The 16773-nt window shown below is 40.5% G+C and overlaps 2 protein-coding genes across 3 annotated transcripts in view; one reads left to right on the forward strand and one right to left on the reverse strand.

Moving 5' to 3' along the window:
* afap1l2 (actin filament associated protein 1-like 2) overlaps positions 1-16009 on the forward strand; it is a 36752-nt gene extending 20743 nt beyond the window's left edge. For both annotated transcript variants that reach the window (XM_053640317.1, XM_053640318.1), the window contains exons 5-19: positions 5277-5388; positions 7056-7264; positions 7491-7670; positions 7766-7840; positions 8447-8531; positions 8614-8718; positions 8827-9038; positions 9734-9879; positions 9967-10081; positions 11877-12077; positions 12257-12593; positions 12747-12920; positions 13122-13309; positions 14773-14910; positions 15788-16009. In XM_053640317.1, coding sequence (XP_053496292.1) covers positions 5277-5388; positions 7056-7264; positions 7491-7670; positions 7766-7840; positions 8447-8531; positions 8614-8718; positions 8827-9038; positions 9734-9879; positions 9967-10081; positions 11877-12077; positions 12257-12593; positions 12747-12920; positions 13122-13309; positions 14773-14910; positions 15788-15814 — 2304 coding nt within the window. In that variant the 3' untranslated portion in view covers positions 15815-16009. The remainder of the gene's footprint in view (positions 1-5276; positions 5389-7055; positions 7265-7490; positions 7671-7765; positions 7841-8446; positions 8532-8613; positions 8719-8826; positions 9039-9733; positions 9880-9966; positions 10082-11876; positions 12078-12256; positions 12594-12746; positions 12921-13121; positions 13310-14772; positions 14911-15787) is intronic.
* Positions 73-5302, reverse strand: LOC128617255 (kelch repeat and BTB domain-containing protein 13). Its single transcript, XM_053640321.1, has one exon. The coding sequence runs from the start codon at positions 1700-1702 to the stop codon at positions 206-208; it is 1497 nt and encodes a 498-aa protein (XP_053496296.1). The 5' UTR covers positions 1703-5302; the 3' UTR covers positions 73-205.
* Positions 16010-16773: the final 764 nt, after the last annotated feature.

The raw sequence follows: 16773 nt of genomic DNA on the forward strand, positions 1-16773 counted from the left end.
GGTAGTGATAGCAAGGGAGAGATTTTCCCCAGAACACCTTGATCAGTTTTCCCTGTTCTAGTCCACCTGATTTATATCCAAAGTAGCTGGATATCTGAATAAGTGGTGGCACTCTCTAACCACAGTATTCCCAATGTATAATACAATTATTAAAATACAATATTTTGCTTACAAATATGAAAATCTTACATTGTGGTAAATTAACCTACACATTGTCGCCCTTGTTTTGATCAACAGTAGCAGTCTCCAGTGGCTCATTTGTAGTATTTACTTCCTCTTTATTTTCGGTCCTGGGAAGTCTGAGCATGCATGTCCAGAGTGATCCATTCTTTGGAAAACCTTTCATCTGTCTGTGTGGTTTCCAGTGATCACCACAAATCAGGTACTCCAGTGTCAGATTGCGGTTCACTGTGAACACTGAGTCCCCTCTCACCATAGCTGTAAACAGGGCTCCACGACTGTTGATATAATGCCCTGGCATGGCGGTCCACTGGCCTGTGGTAATGTTGTAGCAGTCCATTAGGCAGCGTAAGAAGTCATCACAAAGACCATTCCTCATCACATAGAGTTTGTCACCATGCGCCACCATGCAGTGGCCATAACTCTGATAATGTATCATAGTTGTAGTCAGGGTCCACTCATCCTTGAGTGGTATATATTCATAGATATCTGTTGTATTAGGTGGCTTCCAGAAACACACAAAGATCCTCCTTCGGGCCACAGTGCTTGCTGCTCCTGCCACAGGACATGGGGCATTTTTCACAAAAGTCCACTTACGTGTGGAAACATCACACAGCTCTGCAGAAGACATTATTCTCTTATCGTATTCGCCACCAAAGGCATACAAGTGGCCTTCATGACTCACAAGTGTGAAGTTGTATCTAGGCTGCTGAGGTCCATCAAACATACTCCAGGAGTTGCTCTCTGTGTCGTAGCAGTAACTGAAGTCCACCGTTTCCATGCTCACCCCTGTCACACCTCCCACCACATACAGACGGTTCTCCACCACAGCTATCCCTGCCATGGAGGTGCTGGCCTCTGTGGGAAGGTCAGTCAGGTAATTCCACACTCCTTGCTCCTCTTTCAGGTACCACACGGTCCTGGAGGAATCCTGCAGGATTTTCATCGAGGGTGAATGTGTTCCCATAGCAATGAAAGAAGCAGGTGTGAGAGACTCCACATAGTTAATCATCTCCTCTGGCAGAACCAGTGCTGCTTCAGTCAGATCCCGATAGGAATCACGGATAAATACTGCTGCACTGTGAAACAGTCTCAACAGGCCAAACATGGCTGCTGTATGGTACAGGAGGAAGCAGTTGTCTGTATCTATGATGTCTATAAGATACTGCATCAAGGTGTCTACTTGAAGGAAGGCAGCACACTCCACAGCCTCTACAATCTCATCAGGGTCCCTGATGCTTGGCTGCTCACCCCTTGCAACAGCCAGAGCTAAAAGGAAACCTTTTGCCTTCAGGCCTCCCTGCAGATAGAGTTCATTTTGATTGCTTTCCCTCATCCCAGAACGAAAAAGAGCACGAAAGTACTCTGAATTCAGGGCTAGCAATGCCCTGTCCACAATGAAAACACATCCGTCCACTTGCACTCTGAGAACATGTGTCAGCCCCTGTCCCTCTGCCAGGTCACAATCTTCAGACTGGTGCACAATAACAGTGTCCAGCCCTGAGCTGCTGGGAGGCTCCATAACTCCTCCAACTTGCCTCTCTTTAAGTAGTATTTCATCCACTCCACAGGCTTTAAAGTGAGTACAACCACATTAGCGTTTTAGTCCAGAGTTGACACAAACGTAAGTGTTTGAGTAGCACTGTAGCGTCAGTCACTCTGCCCTGCTTTGCTGTTACTCAAAATAGAGCCTTCCTAAAGATAGCAGAAGGGTTGGTCTTTGGCATCAAATAGGACAGGGAGTGTGACTTCCACACAGCAGAGATTATTGAATATAGAGTACACAATATGATTCTAAATAGGTCACAAAATTAAACCTACCAATACTGTCAAAAATCGCATACATTTGTAATCACTGAGAGGATTTTTTGAGATATCTCAATGCTAGTATGATCACAAGAGATTATAAAAGAATACAACCATGATTCTAAAACCAGACTGCACAAGAAGGATGTGAATGAACAAACAAAGAACTTAAACTGGTCAAAGAGAGTTCAAAGTAAGATCAGATGACTAATCAAATACTGAGTCTCCATAAGGTCAAAAGTTACTTCTGAGGAGGATCAGAGAATTGATGACAGCTGTTCAGAGACCATATACGTAATATGTCTGTTACCAGTGCTAATTATTCTATCAGCTACCCCCTCTTCCCAAACAGTTTTAGGGCCCAGTTGACTTGTATTTTCACTGTGCTGGATTCTTGGCACCAGAACTGGGGATTTTCCATGTTTTGGGTGTTTGTTTGGTCTCTTTCCCACTTGTCCTTTTCCTCTTTCCCAAAGCCTGGCTTTTGCTTCTTATTTATGTCTGACTCTTGATCTACTTACTTCTCAGACTGTGTTCCCATGGTAATGAGAATGGGGGGCTTGATTATTTCAACAAAAATGAGGGGAGTAGGCTCAAAATGGGGTTTCTATGGAGTTCAGTACACAGCACTGTGTGGCTGAGTGTGCAAACACTCATATCCAATTGCATAAGCAGGACTGATCATGTTGCTTTGGTGGATTACTTGGACTGGTCCTCAGCTCTTAGTCCTGAACTCTGGCTGTGCTTGAAGCAGCAGGGATACTGAGTTTGAGAGGGAGGAAGTAATGGCTTGCTCTATCATCTTAATCAGTGTGCAAATGCATTGTCACTCTGACACTTCTTTTTTCATACCTCCCAGCGTATTTCCTTGATAGACTGTCAGAGAGTCAGGAGACAGAGTTGGTGGGGCGTGGTATTATTACGTCTGTAAGAAAAACTGTTTCCATTTAGTTTAGTCGATATTTTTGAGGTGGAAGGCTGCTCCTCTTCTCATCAGCTCATAATTTTTTCATTTTATATCTTATATCTGCCCCTTATTCCACTTCACTGCCTACCATTTTGCTGAATCCTGTAAAAGCCTACAGCAAACTTTTAGTCACAACATCCTGTGTCTCCCCAAGACCCAGGGCCTAATTGTTTATGAGCACTTCACCGTCCTCTTTTCAAAATAAACGCGTATCCTGCCAGTTAGACCATGCTCTTATTAGCTATAATATACAGTGCCCTCTGAAAGCATTGAAACAGTAAGGCCAATTATTTTGTTTTTGCTATACACTGAAGACATTTGGGTTTGAGATTAAAAGATGAATATGAAACGATAGATCAGAATTTTAGCTTTAATTTCCTGATATTTACTTCTGGGTGAGTAAAACTATTGGAACAGATCGTTTTAAAGTAAATGACACTTAATATTTGATTGCATATCCCTTGCTTGTCATAACTACATCAAGCCAGCAACCCACTGACATCACCAAACTGTTGCATTCTTCTTTTGTGCTATTCTTACGTGTTTATTATGCTTTTCCAGACTTGTACTGCAGCTTCTTTCAGTTGCTTGTTTTGGGGGGTTTCTCCCTTCAGTCTCGCCTTCAGGAGGTGAAATGCTGCTCAATTTACGTTAAGGTCTGATGATTGATTTGGCCAGTCTAAAACCTTTGACTTTTTCCTCTGAATAATTCCTTTGTTGTGTTGGCATTGTGTTTGGGGTCATTGTCTTGCTGTATGAGTAAGTTCCTCCCAATTAGATTGGATACATTTCTCTGTAAATTGTCAGTCAGCATGTTTCTACAGACTTCTGAATTCATTCTGCTGCTACCATCATGAGTTACATCATCAATAAAGATTAGGGAGTCTGTTCCAGAAGCAGCCATGCAAGCCCAAGCCACGACAGAACCTCTACCGTGCTTGTCTGATGAGCTTGTATGTTTTGGATCATGAGCAGATCCGTTCTATCTTCACATTTCAGCCTTTACATCATGTTGGTAGAAGTTAATTTTGGTTCCAGATCTTTTGTGGCTCATCTCTGTATTTCTTTGTGAATTCCAATCTGGCTTTCCGATTCTTGCTGCTGATGGTTTGCATCTTGTGGTATAGCATCTTCAGTATATTTCTGCTCTTGAAGTCTTCTTCAAACGGTGGATTGTGATACCTTCAACCCTGCCCTGTGGAGGATGTTGGTGATGTCGGTGCTGTCACTGACTGTCGATTTGGGGTTTTTCTTCACGGCTCTCACAATGTTTCTGTCATCAACTGCCGTTGTTTTCCTTGGCTGGCCTGTTTGATGTCTGGTTGTTAGTGTTAGTACACCAGTGGTTTCTTTCTTTTTCAGAACATTCCAAATGGCCATATTGTTATGTCCAATGCCTGTGCAATGGCTCTGATAGATTTTCCCTCTTTTTTGAACTTCAAAATGGCTTGCTCTTCTCCCATTGACAGCTCTCTTGTCTTCATGTTGGTTTATCCTTTTTAACAACAAATGCAGTCTTCACAGGTGAAACCCCGGGTCTCAAATCAAGAGTAGACATTCATAGCTATTAACTGTTTAAACAATCAATCTAAACAGGGCACACCTGGGCAACAAGAAACACCCGTCAGTCGCATGTTCCAGTATTTTTGATTACTTTAAAAATGCATGTTTAACACATTTAGATGTAAATACCAGGAAATGTTTTCTGTGTATAAAAAAAAAAAAAAAAAAAAGAATTGACCTTGCTGATCCAGTCCCTTAAATTTAGCATCCAGATTATCTGAATAGGTGATAATAATCTCACCATGAATCAACATAAATCAAGATCATGGTAGACGGGCCATCTGGAACCCCATTTTCTCTGTGAGTGGGTGGTGAATAGACCGTGCAAGCTCAGTGCAGAAATCACTATGAGAGTATCAGATGTGAGGATTTAGTGATGCTTTGGGTTGACGGATTCGGGAAACCCACCAGCCAATCCACACCCAGCTAAAACATTACTTCTTCAGGCAAACATGTGTGGAATTCCTGTTTGAAGTGCACAAAGCTGAGGTCACAGGCAGCTCAGATTCAGGGTGGAGGAATTCCCCATCAGTCAGAGAGCAGAGGCCAGAGCAAAGTCAGGTGCTTAACTAAAAGCTCTTGAGTCTGACTTATTGCATGTGAGATGTTAAACAGTAACATACATGGCAGGTTCAGTGCAAATACAGGAAGGGTGTAGCTGTGATTTTTGCATCATATATATAATACATGATGCATGAACATAATTCTTTATCAAGAAGCTCTATAATCTCACCTTTTTTCTCTCCCTTTCTCACTCTAGCCCATAGGAAGGAGGGAGCCATTTTCTCTCCCACCAGCTCCAGCACCAGCATGTATGGATTCTCCAGAGAGTTATTATGAGGAGGCTCAGCCGTATGATTCAGCCATCAATGGTAAGCTCTGGTTGGTAAAGGTTCTTAAGTTTCTTTTACTCAAAGAAAATAAGGTCAGAATATGTTATCCCAGTCATTTTCAGTCTACGCTGTAAATGGCTGATCTCCAGAAGCAGTATGGTGCATCACTTTGCTTACTTACTGTTAATTCTGAAGATCATACAAAGATCAGCCAGTAGATTATGCTTTTCTTATATTTCCCCTAAACACTAGAACAGAGTTTCAGAGAATATTAAGAATATAGGTAGGTATTATCTAGAAGTCATTTTTAAATCAGGATTAAAAATATATTGGTTTAACTGGCATATTCATAATTTTTGGATCTTTTATTTTATTATTATTATTATTAGTAGTAGTAGTAGTAATGTAAGACTTAGAAATTATAGTACAAAGTTCATTATATCACAGGATGTGCCACTTTTGATTTAACTAGGCCTTAGTAACTTACTTTATAAAAGTGAAATTAATTTTACATTTTTTTTTTTTACATTTACATTCATATTTACATTATATTCACATTAATTCAGAAGTTTGTATATACACAATACCTTACAGTATATTAATATAACACGAAAATGTTTTTGTCTAAAAAAAATCTTGGTTTCGCAGACTAATATATGACCTTTAGTTTTTGCAGTCCTTGCAACCATTCCTGTTTTTTGGTAAAGCACTGTTCATTCAGTGTCCTGATTTAGCTCACTTGCTGTTGCCATGAAATTTTACTTAATGTAATCGAGAGTTACGATTTCCAAATTTGGGCTACAGATTTCTGGACTGTTTCTTTTCTCTGAACATGGCCATAACACAGAGGGCCCTGTGGTTGAGGAGCACAGAACAGTGATACTCTTTGTTTCTCTGCAACGGGTCTTCTGGCACGGGACATACAGTGACAGAACATTAACCATGAGCCTAGGAAATGGGGGCCAGCTGAAGCAAGGCCTTGGGTAGATAGTGCGCCCTGATCAGTGAATGATTTACATCTTCAGCAAATGTCTGGACACATTATCAAGCAGCTGTGTTATTCAACATTGAAGGAGATTGAGATGAGAGATAGAGTTCTTTGGTTATGAGAACGTGTTCTTAGGGAGTCAAATATGGTTAAGGCCTTACAAAACAGGCTTGTTTTCTCCAGTCTGTTCTCTCCACTGATTTGCATGGTTTCTACCTCTTATCATATCTAAACAAAATAAACCATGACCATATTCATTCATTCATTCATTTAATCTTTAGTAACATATCCATCTTGGTCAGGGTCTGGGTAGTCCATTAGAGGAGTACTGGGTTAATCACAAGGCACCATGCACACACACACACACATTTACACACTCATTCACTCCTAGGGGCAATTTATCATTGCCAATCTACCTACCAGCATGATTTTGGAAAGTGGGAAGAAATTAGAGAACCTGATTGAAACCCACACAGACACAGGGAGAACATGTACAACTCTGACAGTAACCCAAGTTTAAGATTAAACTGTGGAGCCTGGGGCTGTGAGGCAGCAACACTACCTTGGCAGTGTTTTCAATAAAATACAAAATCTGCTTGGAGATGCTTAACATTAAAAAAAATCTAGACTCTCAACTTCCACCCAGGACCATCTTCTTTTTATTTGCACTTTATCCTTACTGGGGCACGACTAACTTAATTAAGCTTTCTTTCCTCAGATGATGGTGATGCAGTGAGCAGCTCATATGAGTCCTATGATGAGGAGGAAGTGCCAAAAGGCAAATCTGCAGCACAGCACCAGTGGCCATCCACAGAGGCTTCTATTGAGCTAATGAAGGATGCAAGGATTTGTGCTTTCCTCTGGAGGAAGAAGTGGCTGGGCCAGTGGGCCAAACAGCTTTGTGTCATCCGAGAAAATCGTCTCCTTGTAGGTGGCCTTGGGGATGAGTTATTCATACACAGATCGTACATATAGGCTGATTTATATAATGCTCCTGATGCCCATTGTCAAATGGCATAATCAAATACAGTAGGAATGCAATGTAGAAATATAAATTTAAAAACAATTCTGCTATGCAGCTATACAGCTTACTGTAGTTCCATATCAGAGACAGTATACAATTAAAGTTCAATGCCCTTATTTGTATACACAGTGTTACAAGAGCTCAAAAGACCAGACCCCACTGTTGGACGTCAGTCTAATGGGCTGCAGCGTCATTTTCAAAGAAAAGCAGCCTAAGAGGAAAGAACACAAGCTGAAGATCATCCCCCAGGGTGGTGAGGCCATTGTGCTGGGCCTGCAGAGCAAAGAGCAGGCTGAACAGTGGCTGAAGGCAAGCCTGCAGACATTCTCAGCTATGATAAAAGAATTAATTGAATCCTTCTCACTCAGACTGCACAGTCATAATCTACTTGTTGTTTATGGCAGGTCATCCAGGAGATCAGTCCCAAATCTACAGAGGGCTCTGATGTCTCCGATTCGCCAAGACTCATCTGTACTAAGGTATGCACTGAACAGAATGGAAGATAAGAACCTGCTTAACAAATACTTTCATTAAAAAAGTTCCATCCAGCATGTTAAATGTTATTTGGTTTGTCCCATTATTTTTTCAGTGCAGACCCTTACAACATAAAGTTCAATGAAAAACACTTTCAGAAAAGGTTCCAAGTAGAACTTATAAAAATAAAATTTCTGCTATTTCTGCAAATGTCCTACTAAGAACCTTAATCAAGAGCTACAAGACAATTAAATAGGTCTAAATAGCCATGTTTTAAAGAAAGCTATTCAACATAAATTGGGTCTATAAATTGTGAGTAATTAACAAGAAACAATTAGAATTTTGAGGATCCATTTTGAGGTGCAGTGAATACTTTAGAGAAAAAGAATGCAAAGAATCTTTCAATGCAAAGTCTTTCAAGCTAAATTCTTTAGATAACCAGTAACCACCCAAAGAACACTTGAACCTTTTTAACAGTTTAAGATCAATAACTGACAAGCAATATGTCCCATTATTTGGTGGTTTTAAACTACTCACTAAATGGTTGGCTGGAGTAGAAAATAATGTAACTGAAGAAGAGTATAGTGAAAGTGTTAACTGTCGCTCCACAGACTGAGCTTGGTGAGAGGTACTCCGTGGCATCAGAGAGTGGCAGCAGCACAGACAGCCATGTTGAGAACGTTGAGACTAAAGATGGTGAGAATTCTTCCATTTCCCTCAACTATTAAATGCAGGGGGTTATTGTTTCATTAAATGCTAATATTTAATTTCTGTTTAGTTAAGAAGAAATCCGGTGCTGGCCTGAGGCTAAGCAATCTGATGAACATTGGGAAAAAAAAGATTTCGTCTTTAGAGGGTCCTGAGAAGTGTGTGGATACATCAGGTAGATTAGTGCAGACATGCTGCAGATGTTCTTCAGTATCAACATTTATAAATGTTTATCAATAAATTTATCAATAAATTAACATCTCTACTTTCTTCTTTGTAACAGGCTATCTGAATGTCTTGGTGAACAGCCAGTGGCGGACACGCTGGTGTCTGATAAAGAATGGTAAGCTTTGGTTCTACCAGGATAAGGGCAAGTCTAAGGTTGCCCAGCAGCCTGTGGCTCTGGAGGGGTGTATGGTGCTACCTGACCCCAGCCCAGAACGCCTCTACTCATTTCGCATACAGATGGCTGGAGAGGAGCTTGCTATCCTTGAGGTGATTTTAATCTCTTACTTAGTTGGGTCATTAAAAACAATCAAAGTTAGCAACAGTTTGGCATCTTGTATAAAAGCATACAATAGCCTGGTTTTCCCCTGATTTCACACATCTCTGCCATGTTCCCTTAGACCCAACTTATCACACATACACCACACCACACACTGTCTGGCACTGTCTGCTACACTGTCTGGCAATGCAAAAAGGGTGTAGTCCACTTTAGAAACCACAAATTAGCAATCCTGCTATACTGATGGTGTAGTGCTTCCATGCTCCATCTCGGAAAGCCTCACACTGCTGCAATAAAAAGGTCCACAAGCCAACATTGACTCATGCTTTTGGGAACTGATGGGCCTGGTCTGTCACCCAGGCTCCAAAGTGATACGCTATTTTCTTTATGTTGCTTGAGATTTATCTAAAATTTGTTGAGATTTTAAAACTGAAAATGACTATTTTGCCTTTTATATTCATCATCATGTGGTTATTAGGTCACTAGTATAGCCACTGTGATGAAAGACTCTCATTAAATGGATAAACAACTTATTTCCTGCTCACATTCCAGTATTTATTGTCCAACTACACTTTCAGTAAAGAAAAAGAAAACAGTGATATTTTAAATCTTCTATAAAGAATAACATGATTATACTATACGGTACAGTATGTTTATATAATATCTCTTCTGTCACATCTTCAAGGCTAAATCATCTGCTGACATGGGCCATTGGCTGGGACTCTTACTCTCACAGACAGGAACCAAAACTGACCCAGAGGACCTCACCTATGACTATGTAAACTCTGACAGAATATCCAGTATAGTCAACGCAGCCAAGACCTCCATGTAGTGAGTATAGTTTCTTTTTTTTTGCCAACAAACATGCAAAGAATGTGTGTTTGTAGTTCATTGTGGATCTTTTTGGCTATTCCTTAGCTTAATGCAGAGGAGATATTCAGAGCAAAACATGTACACCGAAAGTCTCCCAACAAACAACAATGACTCTGATGACATATACGATGATGTGGCCTCCATAGAGAATGAACAGGAGGTAAGCAATACTATTTTGGTGATAGACATATAGTGATGTCTATTCTGAGCATTTGTTCTGCCTAAGTAGCATCGAAGAAAAGCGCCGAAATGCAGAGACTGTTGTCTCAGGGTTGTGTTTTCATTGTTTTCAGATGGACAGTTGCGTGTCTAGGTTTTTATACAACCCCAATTCCAATAAAGATGGGACAGTATGGAAAATGCTAATAAAAACAAAGAGTAGTGATTTGTGAATGTACTTTGACTTGTATTTAAACAAACCAAAATGTATAAAGACAAGGTATTTGATGTTGTACCTAATCAGCTAAATAGTTTTTTATTTTTTTGAAGATAAACATTTATTTTGAAATGGATGCATGCAAAACATTCAAAAAAAAGTTGGGACAGGGGCAGTTTAGGACTAATAGCGATGTGAGAAGTTGAAATAAGAAGGTGATGTGAAACACTTGAGGCAATCGTTTAATCATAGTATATAAGGACTCTCCAAAAAAGGCCTAGTCCTTCAAGAGCAAGGATGGGTTGAGACTCGCCAATCTGCCAACAGATGCAACAGCGAATAATCCAACACTTTGAGAACAACATTCCCCAAAGATAAATCAGTAGGATTTTGGACATTTCACCTTCTACAGTGCACAATATAATTAAAAGATTCAAGGAATCTAGTCAAATCTCTGTGCATAAAGGGCAAGGCCAAAAACCACTTCTGAATGTGCATGATCTCCGATACCTCAGACGTCACTGTCTTAAAAACAGTCATGAGTCTGTAATAGATATCCTGACATGGGTTCGGGAATACTTTGGTAAGTCTTTGTCAGTAAACACCATTCGCCGCTGCATCCACAGATGCAGGTTAAGGCTTTACTATGCACAGTAGAAGCCGTACATCAACACTGTCCAAAAATGCTGCCGACTTCTCTGGGCTCGGTCTCATCTGAGATGGACAGTAGCACAGTGGAATCGTGTTTTGTGGTCTGACGAGTCAACATTTCAGATAGTTTTTGGACAAAATAGCCGTCGTGTTCTCCGGGCCAAAGAGGAAAAAGACCACCCAAGCTGTTATCAGCGTCAGGTCCAAAAGCCAGCGTCTGTCATGGTATGGGAGAGAGTCAGTGCCCATGGCATGGGTAACTTACACATCTGTGAAGGCAGCATTAATGCAGAACGATATGTACACATTTTGGAGCAACATATGATGGCATCCAGAGCAGGACAACGCCAAACCACATTCTGCCCTGATTACACGCACATGGTTGCGTAAGCAGAGAGCGCGGGTGCCAGCATGGCCTGCCTGCAGTCCTGACCTGTCTCTGATTGAGAATGTGTGGCGCATTATGAAGTGCAATATAAGGCAACGAAGGCCCTGTACATTGCACAGCTGAAGAAATGCATAATGGATGAATGGGGGAAAATTCCACTTGCTAAACTTAACCAACTGGTGTCTTCAGCACCCAAACACTTAAGTGTTATTAAATGAAACAGTGATGTTACACAGTGGTAAACAGTCATCAGATTTTAAATGAGTGTATATTTTCAAAAATATATTAAGTTCACAAGGTAAAACATGAAATAATGTGTTAATAATGTGTTTTCAATATAGTACAGGGTGAATTGAATTTTCATGACTTTTTTCATTTTCTATACTGTCCCAACTTCTTCGGAATTGGGGTTGTACTTGGATTAAGTAAGAGAGGGACTGTGGATGGTTAACATTTGTAGCCTGTAAGGAATTCCAGTTGGAACTTTTTCTGAAATGGAAACCCTCTGCGTCCGTGTATTCATCTGTTCTTGTCATACAGGAGAGTCAAGATGGCAACACTGAGATGGTGATTAATCCGGAACAGGATGGGAAGGACAGGGTATATCTGGATCTGATCCCTGTCCGCTCCTTCCTCCACACAAATTCAGGCCAAGTGTCCCCCCATTCATCCCCTACAACAAGGAAAGAGCTCAATCCAGCCCCACCTCCAAGTAATAGGCAACATGACCTTGGCAGTTGGGTAAGGACTAACAGAACACACCTTTCTCATCTCATTTGACCCAGCAAGCTGTATAAAAATAAGGTATTGTTAAGCTATGTAGTTAAGTCAATTGGTTTTAGATACATCTATTCATTATGAAGCATCAACACTGGGCTTGGCCTGCATTTCTAAAAACTTAATCTCTGCCCCATTCTTAGGAAGGTGTATCTGCAGAATCTGAGTATGAAGCCTTATTACCTACATCCAAAGAATATCCTGATCCTCCAACCGTTCCCCCAAGATTGGATGTGGACAACAGCATTTCCCCAAGTCCTCCTGTTCAGCCCCAACCACAGAACCAGACCCAGCAAGACCAACCCCATTCCCAGCGGTTCAGCCTCCCAGGTAAGGAAGGCCAGAAGGGCTCTTCCTTACCTTCCTCACCTCACAATCAGCTCCTTACAGCTTCCAACACACCCAACAGTCCCCCAGCCTCAAGAGTACGGGCTGCAAGTACTGACAGGGCCCTTGACAGACTGAAGTCATCTGCAGCAGGTAAGATCCCAGGCCAACACTAGTTTCATACACAGTTTCATTCAATGCTGTTGTACTATTTTCAGGTCATTCACTTCAAGAATTTGCTTTCACTATCTAAACGATCTGATTTTGGACAAAGCTGTGCTCTCCTCCACATTCTGTTCTGTGTAGTGTGCTCAGGGTCAATCGAGGTGAAGCTGGGGAAGAACCGAACGGAGGCTGACGTGCGACGCTTCACAGATGAGAAAGACCGGCTGGAGCGAGAGAGGGAGGAGGTCAAGACCACACTGGCCTCACTGAGGAAGGAGAGACGGGAAGCAAAAGAGGAGCTGAGTTCATGTCAAGGTACATCAGCACCCTCTAGTGTACAAAGGTCGTCTTCAGCATCTCAATAATAAACGGCAGCAGGATCCGAGTGTAAATGTGATTTAAAAGTGTGCAAGTTATGACAAATTCTGACATTATAACAACATATTATGTGGTAAACATGTCCTTTGAGTTATTTTGTTTATTTTAATTTTTGTCCTATTTCATTGCCTTGTACAGATCCTTCTAAACAAACTACTCTGGAGGCATGTCTGAAGCAGAAGGAGGAGGCATGCCGTGAGGCAGAACAAAGGAGAGTGGAGGTGGAGCTCAGGCTGATGGAGGTAAAGGAGAGCTTGAGGAAGGTGGAGGCTGGACCCTTTACTCTGGGCACCACAGTGGACAGCAGCCTACTGGAGTTACCAGCGGTCAGTGTATTTACTAACATGGTCTCATTCTAGAGTACTGATCTCATTTGCTGTACTGATTACTTACACATGGAGGCTGAATCAGATACGTTATTAAAATTATAGCATTACTGCTATACTGAATACTCAAAGTGTAAACCACATCAGCAGTCCCTTATCAAACTGCAATTGATTTGATTATTCTCAGATATATACAGTCATGTGAAAAAAATAAGTACACCCCATGGAAAGCGCTGGCTTCTGTGACAAATTTAGACAAGTGAACATTTGATCATCTTTGAAAGTGTGTCTATTGATAAAGTTGATATACTTGAACAAAACCACAAGGAAAATTAAGCCTCTTCAATCATTTATTCAACAGAAATATCAAGAGATGTGATATTTTTGTAAGGAAAAAGTAAGTACACCCTTGGCCTTAGAAGAAATAACTTCTTGTGGGTGGTTTGCATAATTGTTCACCAGTCTCTGACATCAGCCTGCTGGAATTTTTGACCACTCTTCCATGCAATTTCAGTTGCAAGATGTTTGAAGGTTTTCTTACATGTTCTGCACATTTCAACCCCCCCCCCCCCCAACATTTCAATGGGATTCAATCCAGGCTTTGACTAGGCCATTCCATAACCTTCCATTTCTTCTTTTTGAACCATTCCTTGGTGGATTTGCTAGTGTGCTTAGGATCATTATCCTGTTGAAAGGTACACTTTCGGTTCAACTTCAACTTTCGGACAGATGGCTGCACATTTCAACATTCCTCACATTCCACACATCTTCAAAACACTCTTTGATATGATGTAGAATTCATAGTTGAATCAATGCAATTCTTTTTGCATCAGACAGTCTGCTCTGAATTTCCTAGGATGGCCAGTCCTGGACTACTTGGCAGTCGTTTGAAATCTGCGGCATTTGTAGATTATTTTCCTTACAGTGGAATGATGTATTTCAAATAATTTGGAGATCTTTTTAAATCCCTTGCCAGAGTCATAGGCATCCACAAGTTTTTTTCTGAAGGCCAGAACTCTTCAGATCTTGGCATGCTGACGCCACACACCTCAATAGCAAAGGGAACACCAGACACTACATATGAGAGGGGTATAAATAAGACAGGTTCCACCTGCACTCCTTAAGCAGGTTCTAATCACTGGCACCTGATCTTCAACACCTGATTTTAATTTTATGGATTTGAAGGTGTGATAAATGTAGTGATGTACTTATTTTTTTCCATGTGATTGATCTGTTTTTTGTTCATTTAAATTGTGAAAATTACTACAAAATGTCAATTTTGTGTGTCATTTGACAGTGTATCAACTTCATTAATACGCACTGTTTCAAAGAGGATGAACTGTTTGCTTGTCCATGGGGTGTACTTGTTTTTTTCCATATGACTGTATAAAGGGACTGTTTTACCCACAGGGAATGCTCACTTTCTTCTACCAGATGCTGATGTATTGACCCTATTTTTTCAGCCCAAGGTCACCCCTCCTGCCCCCTCCGCTCCAATCAACAACAGCGACTTCTCACCTGTTAACTCAGCAACGACCCTGAAAAACAGGCCCCTATCCATCATGGCACCCAGCAAAGGAAATGTACTGCAGAAAGCCAAGGTAGGAGACTTTAAGTAACCATGATTTTGAGCCTGTCATTTTCAAGCAAAACTGTTCTCAGTCACTCTGAAAGACACACTGAAGTTCTTCTTGTTACATGAGGACTTCATTGTGTGTTTCAGAGTGACTAGGAACAGTTTTGCTTGAAAATTATGTTTTGACTCCAGTACATTTTTAAAATCACTTCCACATACTGCAGGCGCCAAAAGTAGCAGGAAGTGAAAATGTCTATCACATACCTGGCATCAGAAAAGACACACAATGTATGGTGAAGTCTGTGGGTTGCATGTTTCAGGTGTATTTGCATTTATACATTTTGCAGACAGTTTTATTCCAAACCTGTAAGTAAAGGGAAAAACCTTGCAAGAGCTGAGCAATTGAAGTTAAAAGCCTTGCTCAAGCACCCAAGCAGTGGGTTTATACTTTAGCTGTCCTGGGATTTTCAGCGATATCATGTATAAAATTACATTATGTTGTCATAATCAGTATCATCCCCTGAAACAGGACTGCTATTTATAAAAAGATCTGTCATTCCTATATGATTCACCTAAATGTAGATGTTGATATCAGAAATTAAACTGACATGCTACACTGTAACTAACAGCATTTTTATTGTTTTTTTTTTTTAACATCTACTGAGGTACACAGCCAAAACTATTGCCACTGGCTTGTTACTAGCATAATGCACTACAGGCCACAGACATATCTATATCTCAGAAACTAAACACCAACACCACTAGTTCTTGAAAGTAATTTCGAATAAAGACATTGTGAGCTATGTATATTCCACGGTCCCCTTGAGTTGCTTGCATAACATTAATATTTGACGTTAGTTGAAGCAGACCTGGTTAACACACAAACTCCCTTTTCTGCACAGGAATGGGAGAAGAAGTCAACAAACTAGGCATGAGAATGAAGAAAACAAGAGCAATGTGACAATGACGACAACCTGGGAACTATGCAAAGCCTTTGCAGGCTTCAAGGTCTTCTTTGGCCATGGCTTTTGGCAGGAAGTGAAAGCAGCTTTTTTTTGGACCATGTACTCATTCCTTCTCAGCGCTCATTCGCTACTTCCTAATCCCACTTCTCCTCCAGTGAAAGACTGTGACAGTACTGCTTACCACAGGCAGCTTACCAGAGGTAACCTTGCTGGCCCCTGCATTAACCCAACACCCAATGCCATTGGACACTGTTCAATCAATCTATTTAAATATATAATTTTTTTTATATGAAAAGGGAGGGGTTCCATATTTTGCATATTTTATAAAATATTTTCAAATGTATATTTTATAACAATGAAGAGCACATTTTGGAAAGTCATGTTCTTTGAGACAGCTTAGAAAATAAAGCAGAGAGCCTCATATAGTTAACAATGTGGTGAGGTCTAGACTATAGCTTAAATTCATGTATGCTGGTAGCCTAGATGTAAATACATTTATACAGAGCCATTTGGATTAATTTGGCTATATAAAACATGCACCTTTTTTTTATTCCAATAAAACCAGTTCTGAAACATGTTCCAGCTTTTTCACCACAGCACTCGAATGCCGTATTCTATTGTGATAATATTTCTCTCCAGCAGATGGCACCAGAAGACACATGTATAATTTGTATATACACATCAATTTGACAAAAAAAGTATTTAATTATTTTTCTAGAGTATATAAAATAAATATTTAAAATCGAGCCTCCTGACAGGGGCTTTGTTAGAAAGTTTTCTGAACATTAAACATTTAAAAGGTCATGAACAGAACTAAAAAGGCATTTACATTTGTTTGAAATGGATCTTAAGAAATGAAGCAAAGGCTGTTGGACACACCAGCCACAACTGACCACACTGAAAAATGTAAAATATTTATATAA

This window comes from Ictalurus furcatus, chromosome 13, assembly GCF_023375685.1.
Source record: "Ictalurus furcatus strain D&B chromosome 13, Billie_1.0, whole genome shotgun sequence".
Classification (NCBI taxonomy): Eukaryota; Metazoa; Chordata; class Actinopteri; order Siluriformes; family Ictaluridae; genus Ictalurus; species Ictalurus furcatus.

Bases quoted from the DNA above. Each gene is read 5' to 3' on its own strand.
- LOC128617255 (XM_053640321.1), bottom strand. From the start codon at position 1,702: ATGGAGCCTCCCAGCAGCTCAGGGCTGGACACTGTTATTGTGCACCAG.